The following is a 17691-nucleotide window of genomic DNA, read 5'->3' as shown; positions in this document are numbered from 1 at the left end:
ATGGTTTAGGATTGGATGTTTATAAGGAGGTGAGATCCTCCATCCTACAGGGAAGCTTGTAAAATGATCTCAAAATAATAGCTTCAGGAAGTTTCTGGAACTGATCAGATTGACCAGGCCCATCCTTTCCTGTGAAGTACACAGGCAGTCAAGCCTGCTGAGAGTCAAGTGAGTCCAGCTGCAAAGACAACCCCTGAACAAGCTCAGCTCCCCGGAAAGGCTCAGGATGAGCAAGGGCTAAGTGCAGAGCCCAGTTAAGCAGCCTGGAAGAAACAAAAACTTGTCCAGCTGCTCAGACAAACTTAGCTACCAGGAAAGGCCCACCCTCCATTGTAACCCAGCTCTTCAGCCCACCTTGTACCAGCCAATGTGAGACTCACCTGCGGCTCATTTGGCACGCTCCTCTCCGAGGTACCCCCATACCTGCTCCCCACCACGTGTCCAGAGTGGTCTTTCCCATCATCATTAGAAATGTTCCATTCCCTTCCATTGTCCTCCCGAGGCCTTGTGTACGCTGGACAAATGCTCAACTGCTGATCTATACCTATAGCACAGACTAATACCTTTCTGCACTTGCTTCCGAACAGTGAAGGGCGGCGCTCACGGCTCTTTCCTGACAGCCTTCACGCCTGTTTCATTCTTTGCTTCCTTTTCCACATTTTTCTCAAGGTGGTGGCTGAGGCTACCAGCTTCAGGAAGTCGATGTTCTCTAACTTCTACCACAGGGTCTAGTCACAAGTCACAGGTGTCTTTGCTGCTTACAGCATTTCCTGTTTGGAGACTAGAAGCAGGGCTTTTCCCTATACAGTAGGCCCCCTGGATTTCGGGACTTCCCGCCCATTTTTATTTTCTGCTTACAGACTGATTTTTAGACTTTAGTATCTCCTCTTTTAAAAATATTTTCTCCTAAAAGTATGTGTAAATGTGTGTGTCTGTGCACATATGTGCAGGTGCCCTCGGAGGCCAGAAGGTGACTTAGGATACTCTGGAGCTGGAGTTAGAGGCGATTGTCAGCTGCCCACCAAGGGTGCTGGGAACCTGGCTTTGGTCTCCTGGAAGAAAAGTATGTGTTTTCCTTGCTGAGCCCTCTCTCCACCCACCTCTTTTTGAGCAGGGTCCTACTCTGTAGCTGAGTCTTGGACTTACCATATAACCCAGAGATGACCTCATACTTGGGATAATCTTCTTACCTCAGCCTGCAACATGCTGGGATCAGGGCTAGAGGGAAGGCTCAGCAGTGAAGAGCACCTACTGTTCTTGGCAGAGAAACTGGGTTCAGTTCCCAGCATCCACTTGATGCCTCACAACTGTACCTCTCACTCAGTCCAGGCTATCATGTACTTCTGGATTCTGTAGGCACCACATGCATACAGTATATATACATACATACGCTCACGTACACAAAATAAGAATAAACCTAGCATTTAAGGCTTGAGCCACTACCCCCGGCTTAGAACTCAATTTGTGATGACCCACTGTAACCCCAATACCTTGGAGGTAGGTGCAGGAAGATCAGGGTTCAAGGCTATTCTTTACTATAAAGCAGATTTGTGACCAGCCTAGATTACATGAGGTTCTGTCTGGGCAGGAGAGATGGCTCAGTAGTTAGGCACACTGGCTCCTCTTTCAGAGGACCTGGGTTCAGTTTCTAGGACCCAAAGTAGTGACTACTTCCTCTGGTCCCTGTGGGCACCACACACATGTGATGTCTAGACATCATGCAGGCAAAACACCCATACACATAAAATTAAAAATGATAATTTTTAAAAATCAGTCAAGTAGAGTTATCAACTTTTCCCCCTCTAGCTAAAAACTTGGTTTGCTTTCCAAGTTTTTAACCAAACACCTGGTAACCGGTGAGTGGCACTCCAAGGAAGAGATTTGGAAAATAAAGGCCCTCATCTCAGTTTGCCTTTCGGTGATGCAGAGCTGTAATTGACTGTCCTCTGAGCCAGGCAGCCACCATCTTAGGCAGTCAGCTGTGCCCCCTTGCAAAAGATAATCCCAGCTGGGATGTTGACAGTTTACACCACAGCATAGAGGGGTGGAGTAGGGCCTGAGATTCTCACCTGAGTAGCCCTACCACCTGTTGTGTGCAACTCTGCCTTAACTGCATGTGGCCGGGTGGAGGGGCTCTTCTATATATGATATAGTCTGTCTGTCTGTCTGTCTGCCTGCCTATCTATCTATCTATCTATCTGCCAGGCAAAACTAGAGTGGAAGCTTCATCTGTGTGGCTATGGGGAAGCCCTCAGCCCTGATGGGTAAGGCTTTCTCAGGGTGTGGATTGTGAGAGGAGATGCACCCACTCTTCGCTAACCACGCCCTCGTCTATGGTTTGCAAGGAAGCCCAACACATTCCCTGGTTTCCTAGTGAGCTTTGGTGGAATTATGCCTGTTTCTTGTTGGGACCTTTGAAGGGACAGGCATTGCTTACATTTTTCCCTGGGAAGGAATTTTAGCAACAACAACAACAACAACAAAATAGCTCTTGCTGGTCAGGTGGCTTGAGTATGGCTCAGGGACCAAAGTTCCTTGCAACATTTTAACCCATGAACTCCAGGGAAGGTCCCAAATAAAAACATTTTATGTGCAAAAGTTTGGTGTTATCACTTTTCCAACATCCCGTCGGCCACGGCCCAGTGTGGACCCAACCTAATTTTCAGAACCTGGGTAATGTGGAGAAGAACTTGATGAACACACAGCGCTGTCTCGGCTAGGTTTTGTTCTTTTGAGAGTTTCATCATGCAGCCCAGTCTGGCCTTGAGCCTGCAGCAGTCCTGTGCATCCTACCAAGTTGTTCATCCATTAGGCGATTATCCTGTTGGCGGCTCCAACGTTTCAAAGTCCTCCTTAAGTTAGCTGCTGCCACATGCCCACTCCAGGTGCCCAGCCCTCCCCAGCCCCTGGTCTTCGTGCTCTGGCCCACCTTCCCTTACAAGTGACAATTCACTTGTTTGCTCTCATATTCAATGGCCTCATTCTGCAGCTCCTAGTGTTGGGAGTGCTACTTTTACCTGGGCACTTGGAGGCCTTCAGACAGGCTTTGTGAGTGGAAATAAGCTCACAAAAAGACCAAGGCCAAGGTCAGACCATTGGCCAAAGGATAGCATCGTACACGAGGACTCAAACCTGTACAGCGGGGTGGCAATAACCAAGCTGAGAGTGCGGCAACATACAGAGACAGGAATTATGGGGACATGGGCAGGGAAAGGAACCTAGTCCTGAAGTCTTGACTAAACTCTCACCAGCTGAAAAACCAGAATCCTGGGACAATTAAAAATATTTGCTGTAGGGGGCTGGAGAGATGGTTCAGAAGTTAAGAGCACTGACTGCTCTTCCAAGGTCCTGAGTTCAATTCCCAGCAACCACATGGTGGCTCACAATCATCTATGTGATCTGATGCCCTCTTCTGGCATGCAGGGGTACATGCAGGTAGAGCATTGTACACATAATAATAAATAAGTACATCTAAAAAATATTTGCTGTAGAAGCTCTGGACAGAGTTAATATTCCTTTCATACATATTTTTATGTTAACAAGGAATCAGGCTTAAGGTCTGAATGGAGGTGACTTTGGGTTCCTGCATCCTGGAGACCTCAGGAATTATAATCCCTGCCAGGTGTCTCTCAGGAACTACTTGGGGTCTCATGTATATTTCTTAACAACGCTTTGAAGCTGTAACTTCAAACCTCACCAAATCCTATATGAATATTGTAAAAGCAAAACTAGTCAACCAACCAAACAACAGCAGCCACTACCAAATACAATACAATACAAACAAAAACCCCCAATGAGCTATGACTCTCTTTAGGAGGCTGTACTAACATTTGCTCTTACTACAACTTTGAGAAGTCCACATTGATGCTCTGCAGCATCTTACTTTTCTGCGCACCTCTCTTAAACTCTGTGTTTAATTTGGGATGGGGAAGTCAAGGTCTTAACTATGTAGCCCTAGCTATCCTGGAACTTGCTATGTAGACCAGGCTGGGATTAGAAGTGCTAGCATCAAAGGTGTGCACCACCACACCCAGCACTCCTGTACTTAATTAAACCTATTATTAATAAAGTACCCTTATCTTGGCAATGAAATGGCTTAGTGGCTAAAGATGTTCACAGCTTAGTCTGACCTAAGTTTGATTTCCAGGCTTTATAATGTAAGAGAGAACTGACCACCAAGAGTTGTCCTCTGACCTTCACCGTGTGTTGTAACACATGCATTTCCCACCCCCATATGTAAATAAGCAATATTTTAAAATACCCTGACTGATGGGCTGGCTCATCAGGTGAAGGTGTATGGCTAAAGTCTTGAGCTTGTTTTTTCAGGCCACAGCTGGAGGACACGTTCCTAAGTTGCCTTTTGACCTCCTCACGCATGCTGTGGCGTACATGTGCTCTCACCCACATCCATGCACACAAATAACACTTCATAAACTGGCTGCTCCTGACATTCTTTTCAGTGCTTAAGCCAAGAATGTCGAGTTGCAGTCCCTTAGCTAGGGCAAGTCCTGAGGCTGCCAAAGGTGGTAAGGTGTGGTTGTCTCTGTGCCCTCACTGCTGACATAATGACCAAGATGTAAATATAAAATAAAATATAAATATAAATATAAAATAAACATTCAGAACCCCACATTTTTACCAGATCTACTTTTATTTCAGAAGGAATTTTGTATTATTGTATTTACTTTTGTTTATATACAAGTGCTTCACATTTGCATTTAAAATGCAGACCCCCCTTAATTCTCTTGTTCCTGATTAAATTAGCTGCTATTTTACAATACAAAAAATACCAAAAATTGCAGTCCTAAATGTATGTATAACACCAACAATCCCAGCAATTAAATAGTTTACAATACTTACTCCATATTTACACAAGTGCAACAGATGCTAAATTACACATATTAACAAACTAAGCTTGGATCAAAACAAACAAAACAATGAACTGTAAATAACCAGAAAACATTTCCAGAGGCAGAATTAGTTCAGCAGGCTTCCCTAGTGTTTTGTGCAGAGTCAGACTCTGAGAGCAGCTTTGTTGCTGCCTTCAGGAGAGAAGGTGTCAGTCTCTCTGCATTCTGGAGGGCTCCCAGGGGTGGAGCTCCAGAGGCTCTGCTCAGCCAGAGGCCATGCTGATGTTCATTCCAAAGCTGTGCTGGGGGGCTGTGACAAGGCTCAGGCTCAGCATTTCAGATTTCCTCCGGGAGCCAGGAAGAACCTTCTGGCTTCTTGGTTCTGCTCCCAGGAAGCTCTCCTATGACGACAGCTGTGTCTAGAGCTGTGTTTTCACCCCAGTCACTGTCCAAATGTTAGCTTAGCTTAGAAGTGTTCAGTAAATATTTGTTGAACAGATTAGGACACCAAGGATCAAAGGTGTTCATAAAAACAGCACCGCCCCCAGGAGGTCACCCCCTCCCTCCCCTGCACACCCATTGTGCTGAGGGGTTCCTGCACTGGCAGCTCCCGCAGCTCCCACCCACAGTGCCTCTGTTCTTCTTGTTCGGTCCAATTCCCTACTGAGATCCCATCCTACACTTCAAGCCTTCCAGATACTCTGGTATTTTCCTTTTATGAGTCTTCTTCCAGGTTAGCTCAGGGGGCAACGGAACGAGCTGTTTTCTTGCTATACCTCCTTGGACCTTTCAGACCCCTCTCCAGACTATGTAGGGAAGACCAGGACAGGGGCAGGAGGCTGAGGTGTGGGGAAATGGTGCTATTTATCAACAAATGAACCCTCCCACCCCCAGTTTCTAGTATAAAAAGAATATGGTTCTCAGAAATGTCATTAAAATTTTAGATGAAGCCACAACATTGCAGCCTAGAGAGCCCCTTTGCAAAGTCTGACATTGTTGGGTGACAGTCTTTGAATTTAAAGAGTAAAAGAACACCTTAGGATCACCCCACAGAGATGCCAGAAGTCACAAGGAGCTTGAAATTAACAACAGTGATGAACACTCTTGCTTCCTGAGTTCTCTTTTGTACTGCCATGTAAACAGACCCACTGCCTGGATCTTCATGGGTTTGCTTGTTTTGAGATACTCTTGCTATGTAGCCCAGGCTATTCTTGAATTCTTTTTGTTTTATGTGTATTGGGTGTTTTGCCTGCATATTCGCTGTGCACCACATATGTACTACCACAAGCACCCAAGGAGGCCAGAAGAGGACATGAGGTCATCTGGAGTTGGAGTCACAGGTAGTTGTGAGCCACCATATGAGAGCTGGAAACCTAACTAGTGTCCTCTGCAAGAGCACCCAGTGCTCTGAACCGCTGAGCCTTCTCTTCGTGACTTCTGAATGAGGATCACCGCTGTGTGTCACCATGCTTGCTCTCTTCCTAGGTATTCTGAGAGCTGAATCACTGTCTAGAGTTCCCTAGCGGGCACAAGGCTACTGAACACAGCAGCATGGTGGTACAATGTGTGGCCTTATCAATAGACCAGGGCCTGGTATGATTTTCCAGAGCTTGGATACCCAGTATATGGCACAGAAACAGATTAGGTGAAACTCAGATGTTAATGTTTAATAAAAATACGTTATGATACTTTTCTGTTTATGTACACCCTGAATGTCTGAACATTCTGGACACTATTGTATAGTTATGTACAAGTGCAAGGTCAGTGTCTTCATGACTATTTTATATACACTCTCATGACACGCAGTTACTGGGTCACAACCGTACTCCTTCTTGGTAACTGGCTGAGCTGAGCTCTTCTTCCTGTCATTCCCTTCTGCTTTAAGCCTGAAGGGAGCTAAAGCAGATGCAGGTGAAGTTGGCTGTTTCTCCATTCCTGAAGCAGCATTAAATGCCATTTGCTTCTTCCTTCTCAAAGAAAAACAGTGTCTCTAAGGGGAAAAACCACAAGCGGGTAGGTGGGAGCCACAGTACATATTATTACACGGTATGAGACTAACATAGAAGCAACTTCTTTGGCCAAAGAAATTTGGTCCTTTGAAAAAAGCAGGGGGAATTCCTTGTAGGACAAACCCTAGTGGGACTTCCCTCTTTCTTTCTTTTGGCCAAGATTCCCCTGGGTAGTTATGGAGAAGAGCTAGACCAGTGCAGGTACTTAGAGGTGCTGGGCTTTGCTAAGGATGTGGGAAGCTCCTAACTGCATAAGGGATGAGGTTGGGATCTCTTCTAGAACTTTCTGCCTTGTAATAATGGTATAAAAAGCGGTGTGTTGAGAGGTGAGTCTTATAGCAGTGTTTTGTGCATCAGTGTTCTGAGGTTCAGCTTGGAAACATCACTCCAGGCGCGTCACGGTGGGATTGGGTTAGTGCGGGGCTTAGAGAAAGGCTTCCTCCCTCGGCACTGCACTTCAGGGTGACACGCTGCAGGTTTTGTTTTTCTTAGTGTTAACTTCTCCAAACTCATACATTTGAGCATTGTTGGCTAGAGGGCTACTCTAGTCAGGTAATAGCAGAATTGCCGGATATCAAGCAGGAGAGGAAAGGTGTGAGGCTGCTGCATAGTGCCAGAATACTGAGCACCATAGATGGGGAAATGCCCTGTCCAGACAGGGTCCTGTGGCACTAGTATAGGACCATCCATCCCTCTTAATGTGGTACTTTTCTGTTTGAGAGAGGGTCTGTCCCTTCCATTTCCCCATGTGCTTTTCATCCTCATTAGCATTCGTGACCACCAGCTGGGGTGGGAGGAGCCTAGACCAACCTGGACCAACCCCACCAGGGGACATGGACCCAGGCCCCTTTTCCAGTCTGAGCAGATGCTGCCCAGTACAGGGCGTCATGCCTCTTCTAGTGTTCACTCCATCCAGCCCAGGCTCAGTGTGAGCTGTAGGAAGACAGAGGCAGGCGTTCCACACTCAGGGCTCTTTTCTGCTCAGAGAGGCACATGACATAAGCCAATGCATTTCTGTGGTGCCTTGGCAGACGGCTGCCCAAGCATCAGGCCTAAAGTGACACTAGGCCGGGGCTGGCGGGTCAGTCAGTCCCTATTGCTAGTAGTCCCTATTAAATGTTTCTTGGGATGATAATTATTCTTTCCTGGCTGCAAATTAGACTTTAGAAAAAGAACACATTGCAATGATAGTTACTTAAATTTTACAAGAATGTAGTAATGCAATCATGTAAAAACTTAGGCTTACTAACTTTCCAATTGCTAGATCTATTTAAAGTCTAGGCACTTAGTGTGTGTGTGCACATGTGCATGTGTGTAAGACAGAGTGAAAGAGAAGAATGGATTAAAAGTAAACTAATCAAGTTGCTATAGAGAATTATCTATTACATTTGTTAATATTCTAACACCATTGACCTTGACATTTAAAGTAGCCCCCTTTGCTGGGCCTGGTGGCGCATGCTTTTTATCCCAGCACTTGTGAGGCAGAGGCAGGGGGATCTTTGTGAGTTCAGTCCAGCCTGATCTACATATTGAGTTCCAGGCCACCTAGGGCTACACAGTGAGACCCTGTCTCCAAATAACAAAACAAGGCCCCCACTGATGATACTTTGATAGGACTTCCAAAGAGACAGACCATTATTGGTTTTCAGCTAGAAAAAAAGCTACTTCCTGGAAGAGAGTAGAAGCACATCGTGTAAAAGACAGCAGGCTTCAGATGAGAGCGGCTCATCTGAGGAGTGTGGAAAAGACCCCGCTGGAGAGCTGCTGACAGAGCTCATCACCCTGGCAGTTGAGACTCCCAAGAACAGTTTCCACAAGGGACCTCAGCATCACTTTCAGCTCTCACTGGTTCTATGCTGGCGTCCTCCACCCATGAGTAGAGCAGATAATTCCTGGACTTGTAATTAAATTATTTCCTACACAAAAGTAAAAGGTTAGATGCTGGACACAGAAGGGATGAACCATCAAAACAGCTTATATGATCATGCACGTGAGTTGGATGCTTCAAGGGTTTCCAGTCTTCTGCCCGACACCTGCTTCCTGACCGCACCCTCCCCTGTAGACAGCGTGGTGGCCACATGCCTCTCTGTGAGGGAGAGTCCCTGGCCCAGTATCAAATGCAGGTTCCAGGCTGTGCAGGGGGCTGCTGCTTCCGGTTTCTTACTGCGCCTGACTTCTCCTTGTACACTATTGGCATCTGCTGAGAAATGTCCACCAGGGCACTGGCCACAGCGAGACCTTGGAAGAACCCACAAGAGGGGACACATGTCACAGAGCAGCTAACTTTAAAAAAAAAAAAATTCAAATTTCCATTTATATTTCCATCGTGAAAGATATGCCCGGGAGTCCTTCCATTTTTCCTTCTCTTTTCCACCCGGGCGGTGGTTTCAGCTGTGTGTTCTTGCAGGGTTTATTTATGCATACCTAACTACTCATTTTTCTCTCCTCCACAGCAGATCGCTGAAGCAGTGTGGTCTGCCTCAGGGTGGAAGCATGTGCCTGAGGATGCAGCCATGCTCCGAGTGCACCTTCTCCTGCCTCTTATCTAGAGGGCAGCAGTGACAGCAGCACTACTTCACAGTGAGATGTGGCTCAGCCTATGTCACTGCTTAGTGCAAGCTACTAAAGTGTGTGTGTGTGAGCTGTGCTGTAGTTCTGTGTGCGTGAAGCAGAGGGTCACCTTCAGGAGTGGGCCTTCTCCTTCCAGCTTGTGAATTCTGGGGTCCAGCTCAGCTGAGCCATGTCACCATCCAGCATGACTTGTTTCATGTCTACACCATGGACAGTGCTCAATACGGTGTCCTTGGCTAGGTTTTGAATAAACAAGGCTCTTTAATCTCCCATGTGGCAGTTTTCTTATGTGTGAAATGGGGCTGGAGTAAGAACAGCACAAAGCTTGTGTCTGGGGTCAAACGGCGAGCCTATGTAAGCCTGTGCATGATGACACAGAGCAATCATCAGTAACCTTTACTATTACTCTCAGGCACAACTCCAGTGCCTCTCCCCTGCTTTATCTTTTTGCATTGGTAACCAATAAACCAGGGAAGTCAGCATTCCAGGGAATTTCCTCCAGGAATTCTCACACTGGAGGAAATGGTCAGCTCATGCTGAGCACTCTGCCAAGGCTGCTTTAGTGATCAGAAGACTAAGTTTGTTAATCTACTTTATTGGGCCTATAAAGTGAGGAGGAGGCAGAGACCAGTGTCTAGTACACAGTGAGGAGCCCACACTAGTGATAACTGTTATGGTAGATATGCAGATGTTCTGGGAGTACAGAGAAAGGTATCACTAAAAAGAAGGGGCTTAGTGGTATAACGCTTGCTCAACATGTGCCAGGCCCTTAATTTGATTTTTGGAATAGATTTTAAAAAGTAATGGGAGCTAGTGGTGGTGGCGGCCACACCTTTAATCCCGGCATTTGCAGGGTAGAGGTAGGCCAGCCTGGTCTGCAGAGTGAGTTCTAGGACAGCCAGGGCTACACAGAAAAACCCTGCCTTGACAGCTCCCCTCCACCCAAGGAAGGGGAATAGGAGTTGGGCACAATGATACATGTCTGCAGTCCCCCACCACTGGAGAAACTGAGGCAAGAGGATTACATTTGGGGATAATTTGTGCTTGATAACCCCACTGATGGGGGGAAGCATTAAGTGAAGGGTGAGGACGGAAAAGGTACAGACCTGTAACCTCTTTATGGCCACCAAAGGCCCTGCCTTTATGAAGCAGGATGTGCTGCAGAGTGCCAGATCACAGAGTCCCTCTGTCTTCGGGAAGGCTAACTCAGGGGCTCAGTGCCTGGGGGATGCCACGGCATGATGAACACAGTGAGTTCTGACAGCATGACACAGAAGGCTTCCCTTTTGAGGGAAGAGTCCTTCCATTCTGCCAGGTAACTGAAGGTCCTTCTGGAGGGCTCATGAAGGGGACTGAGTTCAGAGCTGGACAAAGATACAGGTGTACTTTCCTACTAAACTCAAGGTTGTTTGGGTTGAGGCAACCCTGAGTCCCTAGCATCACTGCAACTGAGTGAGGCCCTAACCGTTCACACTGTTTCAGGCGTTCCTATACTCCCCACACTTCCCTCCATTCTGCCGTTGTGTTAAAAGGACTTCTCTTTTGAGACAGGGCTCCACTATGCAGCCCTGTCCGGTTTGGACCTCACTATGTAGCAATCTTCCTATCTCTGCCTCCAACTTTAAAACAATATAATAAATTATGACTTACATGTTTGATATCATAGTATAAAAGACACTGGTCTTTTTTATGTAGTAAGTTGTTAAAATGTTAATGATTGTTCTAAAGAAGGAATAAATGGTAGATCTATCTTTGGTCCTCAGCAATACCCAAAATGAAAAAAAAATCCAAAAGTATACAGTAGGGGCTGGAGAGATGTCTCAGCAATTATGAGCATGGGCTGTTCTTCCAAAGGACCTGGGTTCAATTCCCAGCACCCACACTGCAGCTCAAAACTGTCTGTAACTCTAGTTCCAAGGGATCTGACACCCTACACAGACACACATGCAGCATGAATACCAATTCACATAAAAAATAAAAACAAAGAAGTCATTAAAAAAAAGTATATAATAAGAATATTTTCTTTCTATTCCCGCCCCAAATCACCACTGGTACCTGTTTCCTATGGAGATGCTATTTTGGGGGGAAAATGTGCTGAAGACAAAGTGTTTGTAATAGAATGTAATCTAGGAGCTGTGGGGTAGCTTGGTTGGTAGAATGTTTGCCTGGCAGGCATGAGGCCTGGGTTTTCCCCTCAGTGCCACATAAACTAGAGTGGTGTGCATCTCAGCACTGCAGAGGAGGCAGGGTGATCACAAGTTCAAAGTCATCCTTGCTACAAACTGAGTTTGAAAACAGTCCAGGCTCCTCCAACCCCAAAAGCCTATATAATTTCAAAGACTATGATATTTCAATGAAATTGCTAGAGAGGGCTGGGAAAAGAATGAAAATTGTCTGCATTAGCCCAGTAGAACTATACTTTCCAAAATCTCTTGTTTTCAAAATACGTCTTTATGCCTCATATTTAAAACAAGGGTACAAAGCATGGAGGGTCACAACTGTAATCCCAGTGTTCTGGAGGCTGAGGTAGGACGCTGACTATGAGTTTGAGGCCAGCCTGGGCTACGTAATGAGTACTGTTGTTGTTGTTGTTGTTGTTGTTAATTATTGACAGGATTTCTCTGCAGCCCTGGATGTACTCTATAGACCAGGCTGGCCTCGAGCTTAGAGATCCACTTGCCGTTGCCTCTCCAGTGCTGGAACTAAAGGTGTGCACCACCACTGCCTCTCCTCTCCCCCACCCCCACCTGTGGTGAGCTATGGTCCAGCCTGGGCTGCATAGTGAGAGCTTAAGCCAGATGTGGTGCACAGCTAGAAGCATCTCCTCGGGCAACACAAGCTTTGAGGACATGGCTGGAAGCGGGGCACCGGGGATGATTATGACCATATGAAGGAGAAAGCTAAATTTAAGGTAAGAATAAGGGTTTAAAAAACAAGAGGGTAGGGATCAACAGAGTCAAGGGGAGCAGAGGGAAAGGAGGTGTGGTCTGCAGCATGAATGGCTGAGCAGCCTGTGCGCTGTGAGGAGGGCCCTGGACTTCCACTCCAGGGCAGGAATGTCAGTGCCCAGGAACACGGTTTGGGAACTATGGAATTGTGCCAGAGGCAGCACTACTATGCAGTGCCCCTATACCCAGGTCCTTTACCAAGAAGACACAGCTGAGGCTTAGTGCTTCACAGATCAGTGTTTGTCACCCCCTCCCTTCCACTTACCTGACTGACCAGGAGGAGGGATCCCTCCTAGTCCTCGAGGGAGCCTCACAAATACAGAGAGGACTGCAGCTTTGTTACCAAAGCAGGGCTCCAGGGCAATGGGCTTGGGAACAGTCTGGAGGAAGAAAACACAGAGGTACCATAACTTACCCCACACTTCAGAGTCAGGTGCTTTTACATCAACAACTTTTGGCTATGAGAGGTTTCCACAGCCACATGAGTGCCAAGGAAGGGCTCTCTCAGTCTCAGGGTTGGCCGTGTGTGTCTCGTGGCCCATTGGAAAGCCCTGCACACCTGGCACAAACACAGACCCTGATGTTATGGAAACAGCTGTCTGTTTTACATTCATGCTTATTCCATGCATCTTCAGCTCACCAAATGGATCCCTTGTCTACTTATCTGATGGTTTAGCTTTGGGAAATGCATTCAATGACTCATTGGTTAAGAGTGTTTGCTCATGTAGAGGACATGAGTTTGATTCCCAGCACTCACAAAGCAACTCAGAACCATCTTTATCTCCAGTTCCAGGGGACCCAGTGCCACCTTCCGGTCTCTGTGAGTGGCAGGCATGCATGTGGTACACAGAGATACAAGCAGGAAAGACACCCATATACATTAAAATAAATAAACAAAGGAAGGAAGCGAAGGAAGAACCTGGGAGGAAGCCAGCAAGCAGCAGTCCTCCATAGTTTCTGCCTCAAGTTCCTGCCCTGACTTCCCTCAGTGAGAGACTATGACCTAAAAGGATAACGCACATAAAACCCACTCCTCACCATGTAGCCCGGTAAAGCCTTGAATTTATAGCCTTCCTGCCTCAGCCTCCTGGTGCTGTGAGCCACCAGGTCTCGCTCACGTTGTTCTTAAAAGGCATTTAGGACACTTACTAGCACCATGAAGGAATTCTTGTGCATACTCCTGGCTTTGTTATTACTAAGAGTCATATTCTCTCTCTCCCCGCCTCCCCATCTTGTGTGTGTGTGTGTATGTGTGTGATTCATGCTACATGGTCACACCTTCATAATGAAAAACATGTAAAATTAGAAGTGTGTTTTAGTTACTTTCTCCATCTCCAGACCCCTTTTTATGTTGTGAAATTGAAACACTGAAACTTTGCACTATTTATTAAACAACTCCTCCTTGGTCTTTTTTTTTTTTTCCAAGCCTCTGACAGTTACTATTTTATTTTGTCACAACGTATTTGATTATTCTAGATAATCTGCATAAGTGGAATGATACTGCATCTCTCACCTAACACAATTCTTAAGGTTTATATTAGACTTTTCTTCCTTTCAATGGATACTTTCTAGTAGCAATAAACTACAACACTTTGCTCATCTACTCAGCCACTGACATCACTTGATGGCTGTCACGAACACTGACATACAGATAACCTCCCGCAGTACATTTTTTAATTGTGTTTGTTTTCTTGAGACAAAATCTTGTCCAGTAGTCCAGGCTGGTCCTGAATTTATGGTGACTGTCCTGCATCTGTACCCCAAGTGCTGGGACTACAGGCATGTGCTGCTAAGTCTGGTCCACCACTGTCCAACTGGCTACATCATTTTATGGTCTAACAAAGTGCACAAAGAGTCCAACTTTCAGGCCAGGCGTGGTGGCACGTGCCTGTAATCCCAGCACTTGGGAGGCAGAGACAGGAGGATTTCTGTGAGTTCAAGGTCAGCCTGGTCTACAAAGTGAGTCCAAGACAGCCAAGGCTACACAGAGAAACCCTGTCTTGAAAAACAAAACAAAACAAAAAGAAAACAGAGAGAGAGAGAAAAGATTCCAACTTCTAAACTGTTGTATGGGGTGGGTACATGCGTGTACATGCGTTTGTAAGTGCCTGTGCAGGTATGCATGTCCATGCGCACATGGAAGTCTCCCTCAGTTGTTCTTCCTTTACTTACTAAGGCAGGGACTCTTGCTGAACCTGGGTAGCCTAGCCAGCCAGCCTGCCTTGGGAATCCTTTCTCTGACTCTCAAGTACTGTCACCATGACTGCCTGGCTTTTAACTGAGTACCAGGGCTCTGAACTCCAGCCTATTTGTGTGGCAACCACTTCATCCACTGAGCTATTTCCCCAGCCCTGTAAATGGTTTAAAAAAAATCTGAGGTTTTCCAGGTGTGGTGATGTGTGCCTTTAATCCTAGCACTTGGGAGGCAGAGGCACGTGGGTCTTTGAATTCAAGGCCAGCATGGTCTACATAGTGAGTTTCAGGACAGCCAGAGCTGTATAGTGAGATCTTGTCTCAAAAAATAAACAACTCATTCTAAACAAAACCAAAAACAACCCTAACCCATAATGTGTGTGTATGGTGGGGAAATTAATGGTTCAATATAGCTGCCTTTTTTTTTTTTTTTTTTTTTTAAAGACAGGGTCTCACTATGTAGTCTAATTGTTCTGGAATTTGATATATAGACCAGGCTGGCCTGAAACTCACAGAGATCCGCCTGCCTCCGCCTTCAAAGTGCTAAGATTAAAGATGTGTGCCACCACACCTGGCCCAGTTTAGATAGTTCCAAATAAAAACTTTAAAGTATTATGCCACAAAACACTTAAAAATATAATAAGCATAATTTACATGTTAAAATCTCCTGAACATGACTGATGATATGGACACCAACTGGAAAAGGAAAGCAACAGAGTACCTTACAATCTTGGTGTTTCAGCTGACAGAGCGAGAAGGAAACATGAGGCAACACATCACAACACCTGCTGTCTCTAGTTTGCCAAACTCAGAGAGCTGAGCTTTGATAAGTCGTATGGATGTCTGACCACATCTCACCTTTATACTTCCCCCAATAAGATCAGGAGGCTCTTCATCTGTTTCCAAGGCAACATTTACAGAAGCAAAGGGGCGGCTGGCCATCTGTTGCATCTCCCGGAGAAGTTGCTAATGAATAATATAGTACGTATTAATATGCTGAGTTTGAGATTATATTAGTAAATACTAAATATTGAAAATGTTGCATTCTCCCTTATTCGAACTGGTCAAATGCAAAGTGTTGCTTCTGTAACAGCTGAGGAAAAACTGGACATGCCTAGGCCCTAAGCAGCACAAGGTATTAAATTCTGTTAGATGTGGTACACTACTGTGTTTTATAGAGTCCTTACCAGTGAGAGTTAGAGGCTAAAACAGCGGTTGATAAAATGCTATGCTGCCTGCTGGCTGAATATATACAGGACAGAAACTTGCCTCTTCATATTTCTGTTACTAGATTAACATCAGTCTTTGTGTTAAAACCAGAACCAGCCATTCTCAGAGCAGCAGCAGCAGCAACAGCAGCAGCAGCAACAACAACAAAGATGCAGCCCTGACCCATGGCTGATGGGACGTGAGACTGCTCTCCCCAAGAGAGCTGTAACCTGAAAACACAAGTAAGTGTGGACTCACAGAGTGGAAGAACAGCAGGGCTCTGGACTTAAGGAGGGTGGAGATGTTAGCACAGGTGCTCAGAGTATCAAGGCTTCAATTCCTTGTTAAATGCTTTGTGTGTGTTTAAGGGCAGGGTCTCGTGTAGCCCAGGCTGCTCTTGAACTCACTGGATGACCTTGAACTTCTTTATACCTCTACCTCATCCAACCACACATGGCTTGAAATGTGCAGTTGTGTTGGGTCAGATGACATCCTACAGCACACAGTTCCAAGACGGAACGTGGGCATTCCGTCAATAATGCCATCAATAATGTGAGAGCTCTTCTGAGGTTATGCCATGGAAGACAAATTAGCCTTGCTTCAAACCACTTTCTAGGAGGCACGACTCTGAGGCTACACGAATCATTGCTCTATTCTAGAAGGGAATTTTTATGTTAAAATTTTCTTAAAACCCAGTAATAGACTCTTACTGTCAGATCATACGGATTGCTCCTGTGGAGGGGATCTGCCATACCTTATATTCTAATGCCTTCACTAATCTGCTGGACTCAGAGACTGCTCCGCTATAATGTCCACAAATGTAAGATATTTCCTTTGTTCTCAGAGTTGCTGTTAAATATCCTATGCAGCCTCCTAGCATTATTGTCTATCTAATGTATCTTAGCACACCTCTCTACTGAGCCTGAAAAAGAGTCTCCACTTACTCAGCAACATACACACAGCAAACCTAGTCTGGGTTCCAGTTGATTGTTACCTTTTGTTTTATCCATTTATCTCATTTTATATGTTTAAGTGGTATTTTGTATGCAGACAAATCTCTACTATTCTATCTCAGTAACTCACAGGAAAATATTTTTTTTCTTTCCAAAAGTAACAAAACTGCTTTTTGGTCTTCCATGTAACGTTTAGTCCACTGTGTGCTGCCTGCTTCATTCAGTGGGCAGAACATCAGATTCTTAAGTGTACGGCCTAGAACACTTGGAACAAAGTTTAGTGTTTATGGAAACTACTTGCTTAGGAACATGGACTGTGAAGGCAGAGCCCTAGGTAAAGCTTAGCTGTGCCTCTCAGGATCTATGTGGCAGCGGCAGTCACTTGTCTCATGGGTTGAGATGAAGATTAAGGTAGCTAGTCTAAGTAAACACTCAGAACAGTGACTAGAACATGGAGGTGCTCAAATGTCTAGACAGTGTGTCCATTTGTACCAACTCTAGTGTTTAATCATAATGAACGATGTTAGCTATAGCTACAGTTTGGTTTTGGATGCCCCCTTACCCCAAGACCCACAGGTTAAAACCTTTGTCCCTAGCGACTTGCTATTAGAGGGTGCTGGGCCTAGAACCAAGGGCCTCAGGTTTATGCTAGGCAAGGGCTCCATACTGAGCTGAACCAGTATAACAATACAACAGTAATTGAAATCTACCAATGGCACCAGTGAACAGATACAAATAAAACAGCATCCTTCTCCCATGAATATTAGTCATCTCTAAACAAGTAAAGGTGATCTGCCCAGAAAGAAGGAAGGAAGACGAGTTTTTAATGGGGACTCGCTATTTTTGTTCTATGTGGGCTTACTTACCTCCCTCCGCCTGGATGCCCAACAGCTCTGCTTTATCTTCCAAACCACTGCAGCCACCAGAAGCAGGGAGAGGAAACAGCTGCAAAGAGAGA

The 17691-nt window shown here is 45.6% G+C and overlaps 1 protein-coding gene across 2 annotated transcripts in view; it reads right to left on the bottom strand.

Moving 5' to 3' along the window:
- Window positions 1–7788: 7788 nt before the first annotated feature.
- Window positions 7789–17691, bottom strand: part of Atrn (attractin) — a 112648-nt gene continuing 102745 nt past the window's right edge. Inside the window, exons 26-29 of one of the 2 annotated variants that reach the window (XM_051144644.1) lie at window positions 17600–17678; window positions 15430–15537; window positions 12640–12758; window positions 7789–9097 (exon numbers count right to left, since the gene is read on the bottom strand). In XM_051144644.1, coding sequence (XP_051000601.1) covers window positions 8842–9097; window positions 12640–12758; window positions 15430–15537; window positions 17600–17678 — 562 coding nt within the window. In that variant the 3' untranslated portion in view covers window positions 7789–8841. The remainder of the gene's footprint in view (window positions 9098–12639; window positions 12759–15429; window positions 15538–17599; window positions 17679–17691) is intronic. The other variant, XM_051144643.1, reaches the window with a different exon arrangement.

This window comes from Acomys russatus, chromosome 4, assembly GCF_903995435.1.
Source record: "Acomys russatus chromosome 4, mAcoRus1.1, whole genome shotgun sequence".
Classification (NCBI taxonomy): Eukaryota; Metazoa; Chordata; class Mammalia; order Rodentia; family Muridae; genus Acomys; species Acomys russatus.
Note: the sequence above shows the minus strand (reverse complement) of the source record. Positions and strands in the feature narration are given on the sequence as shown.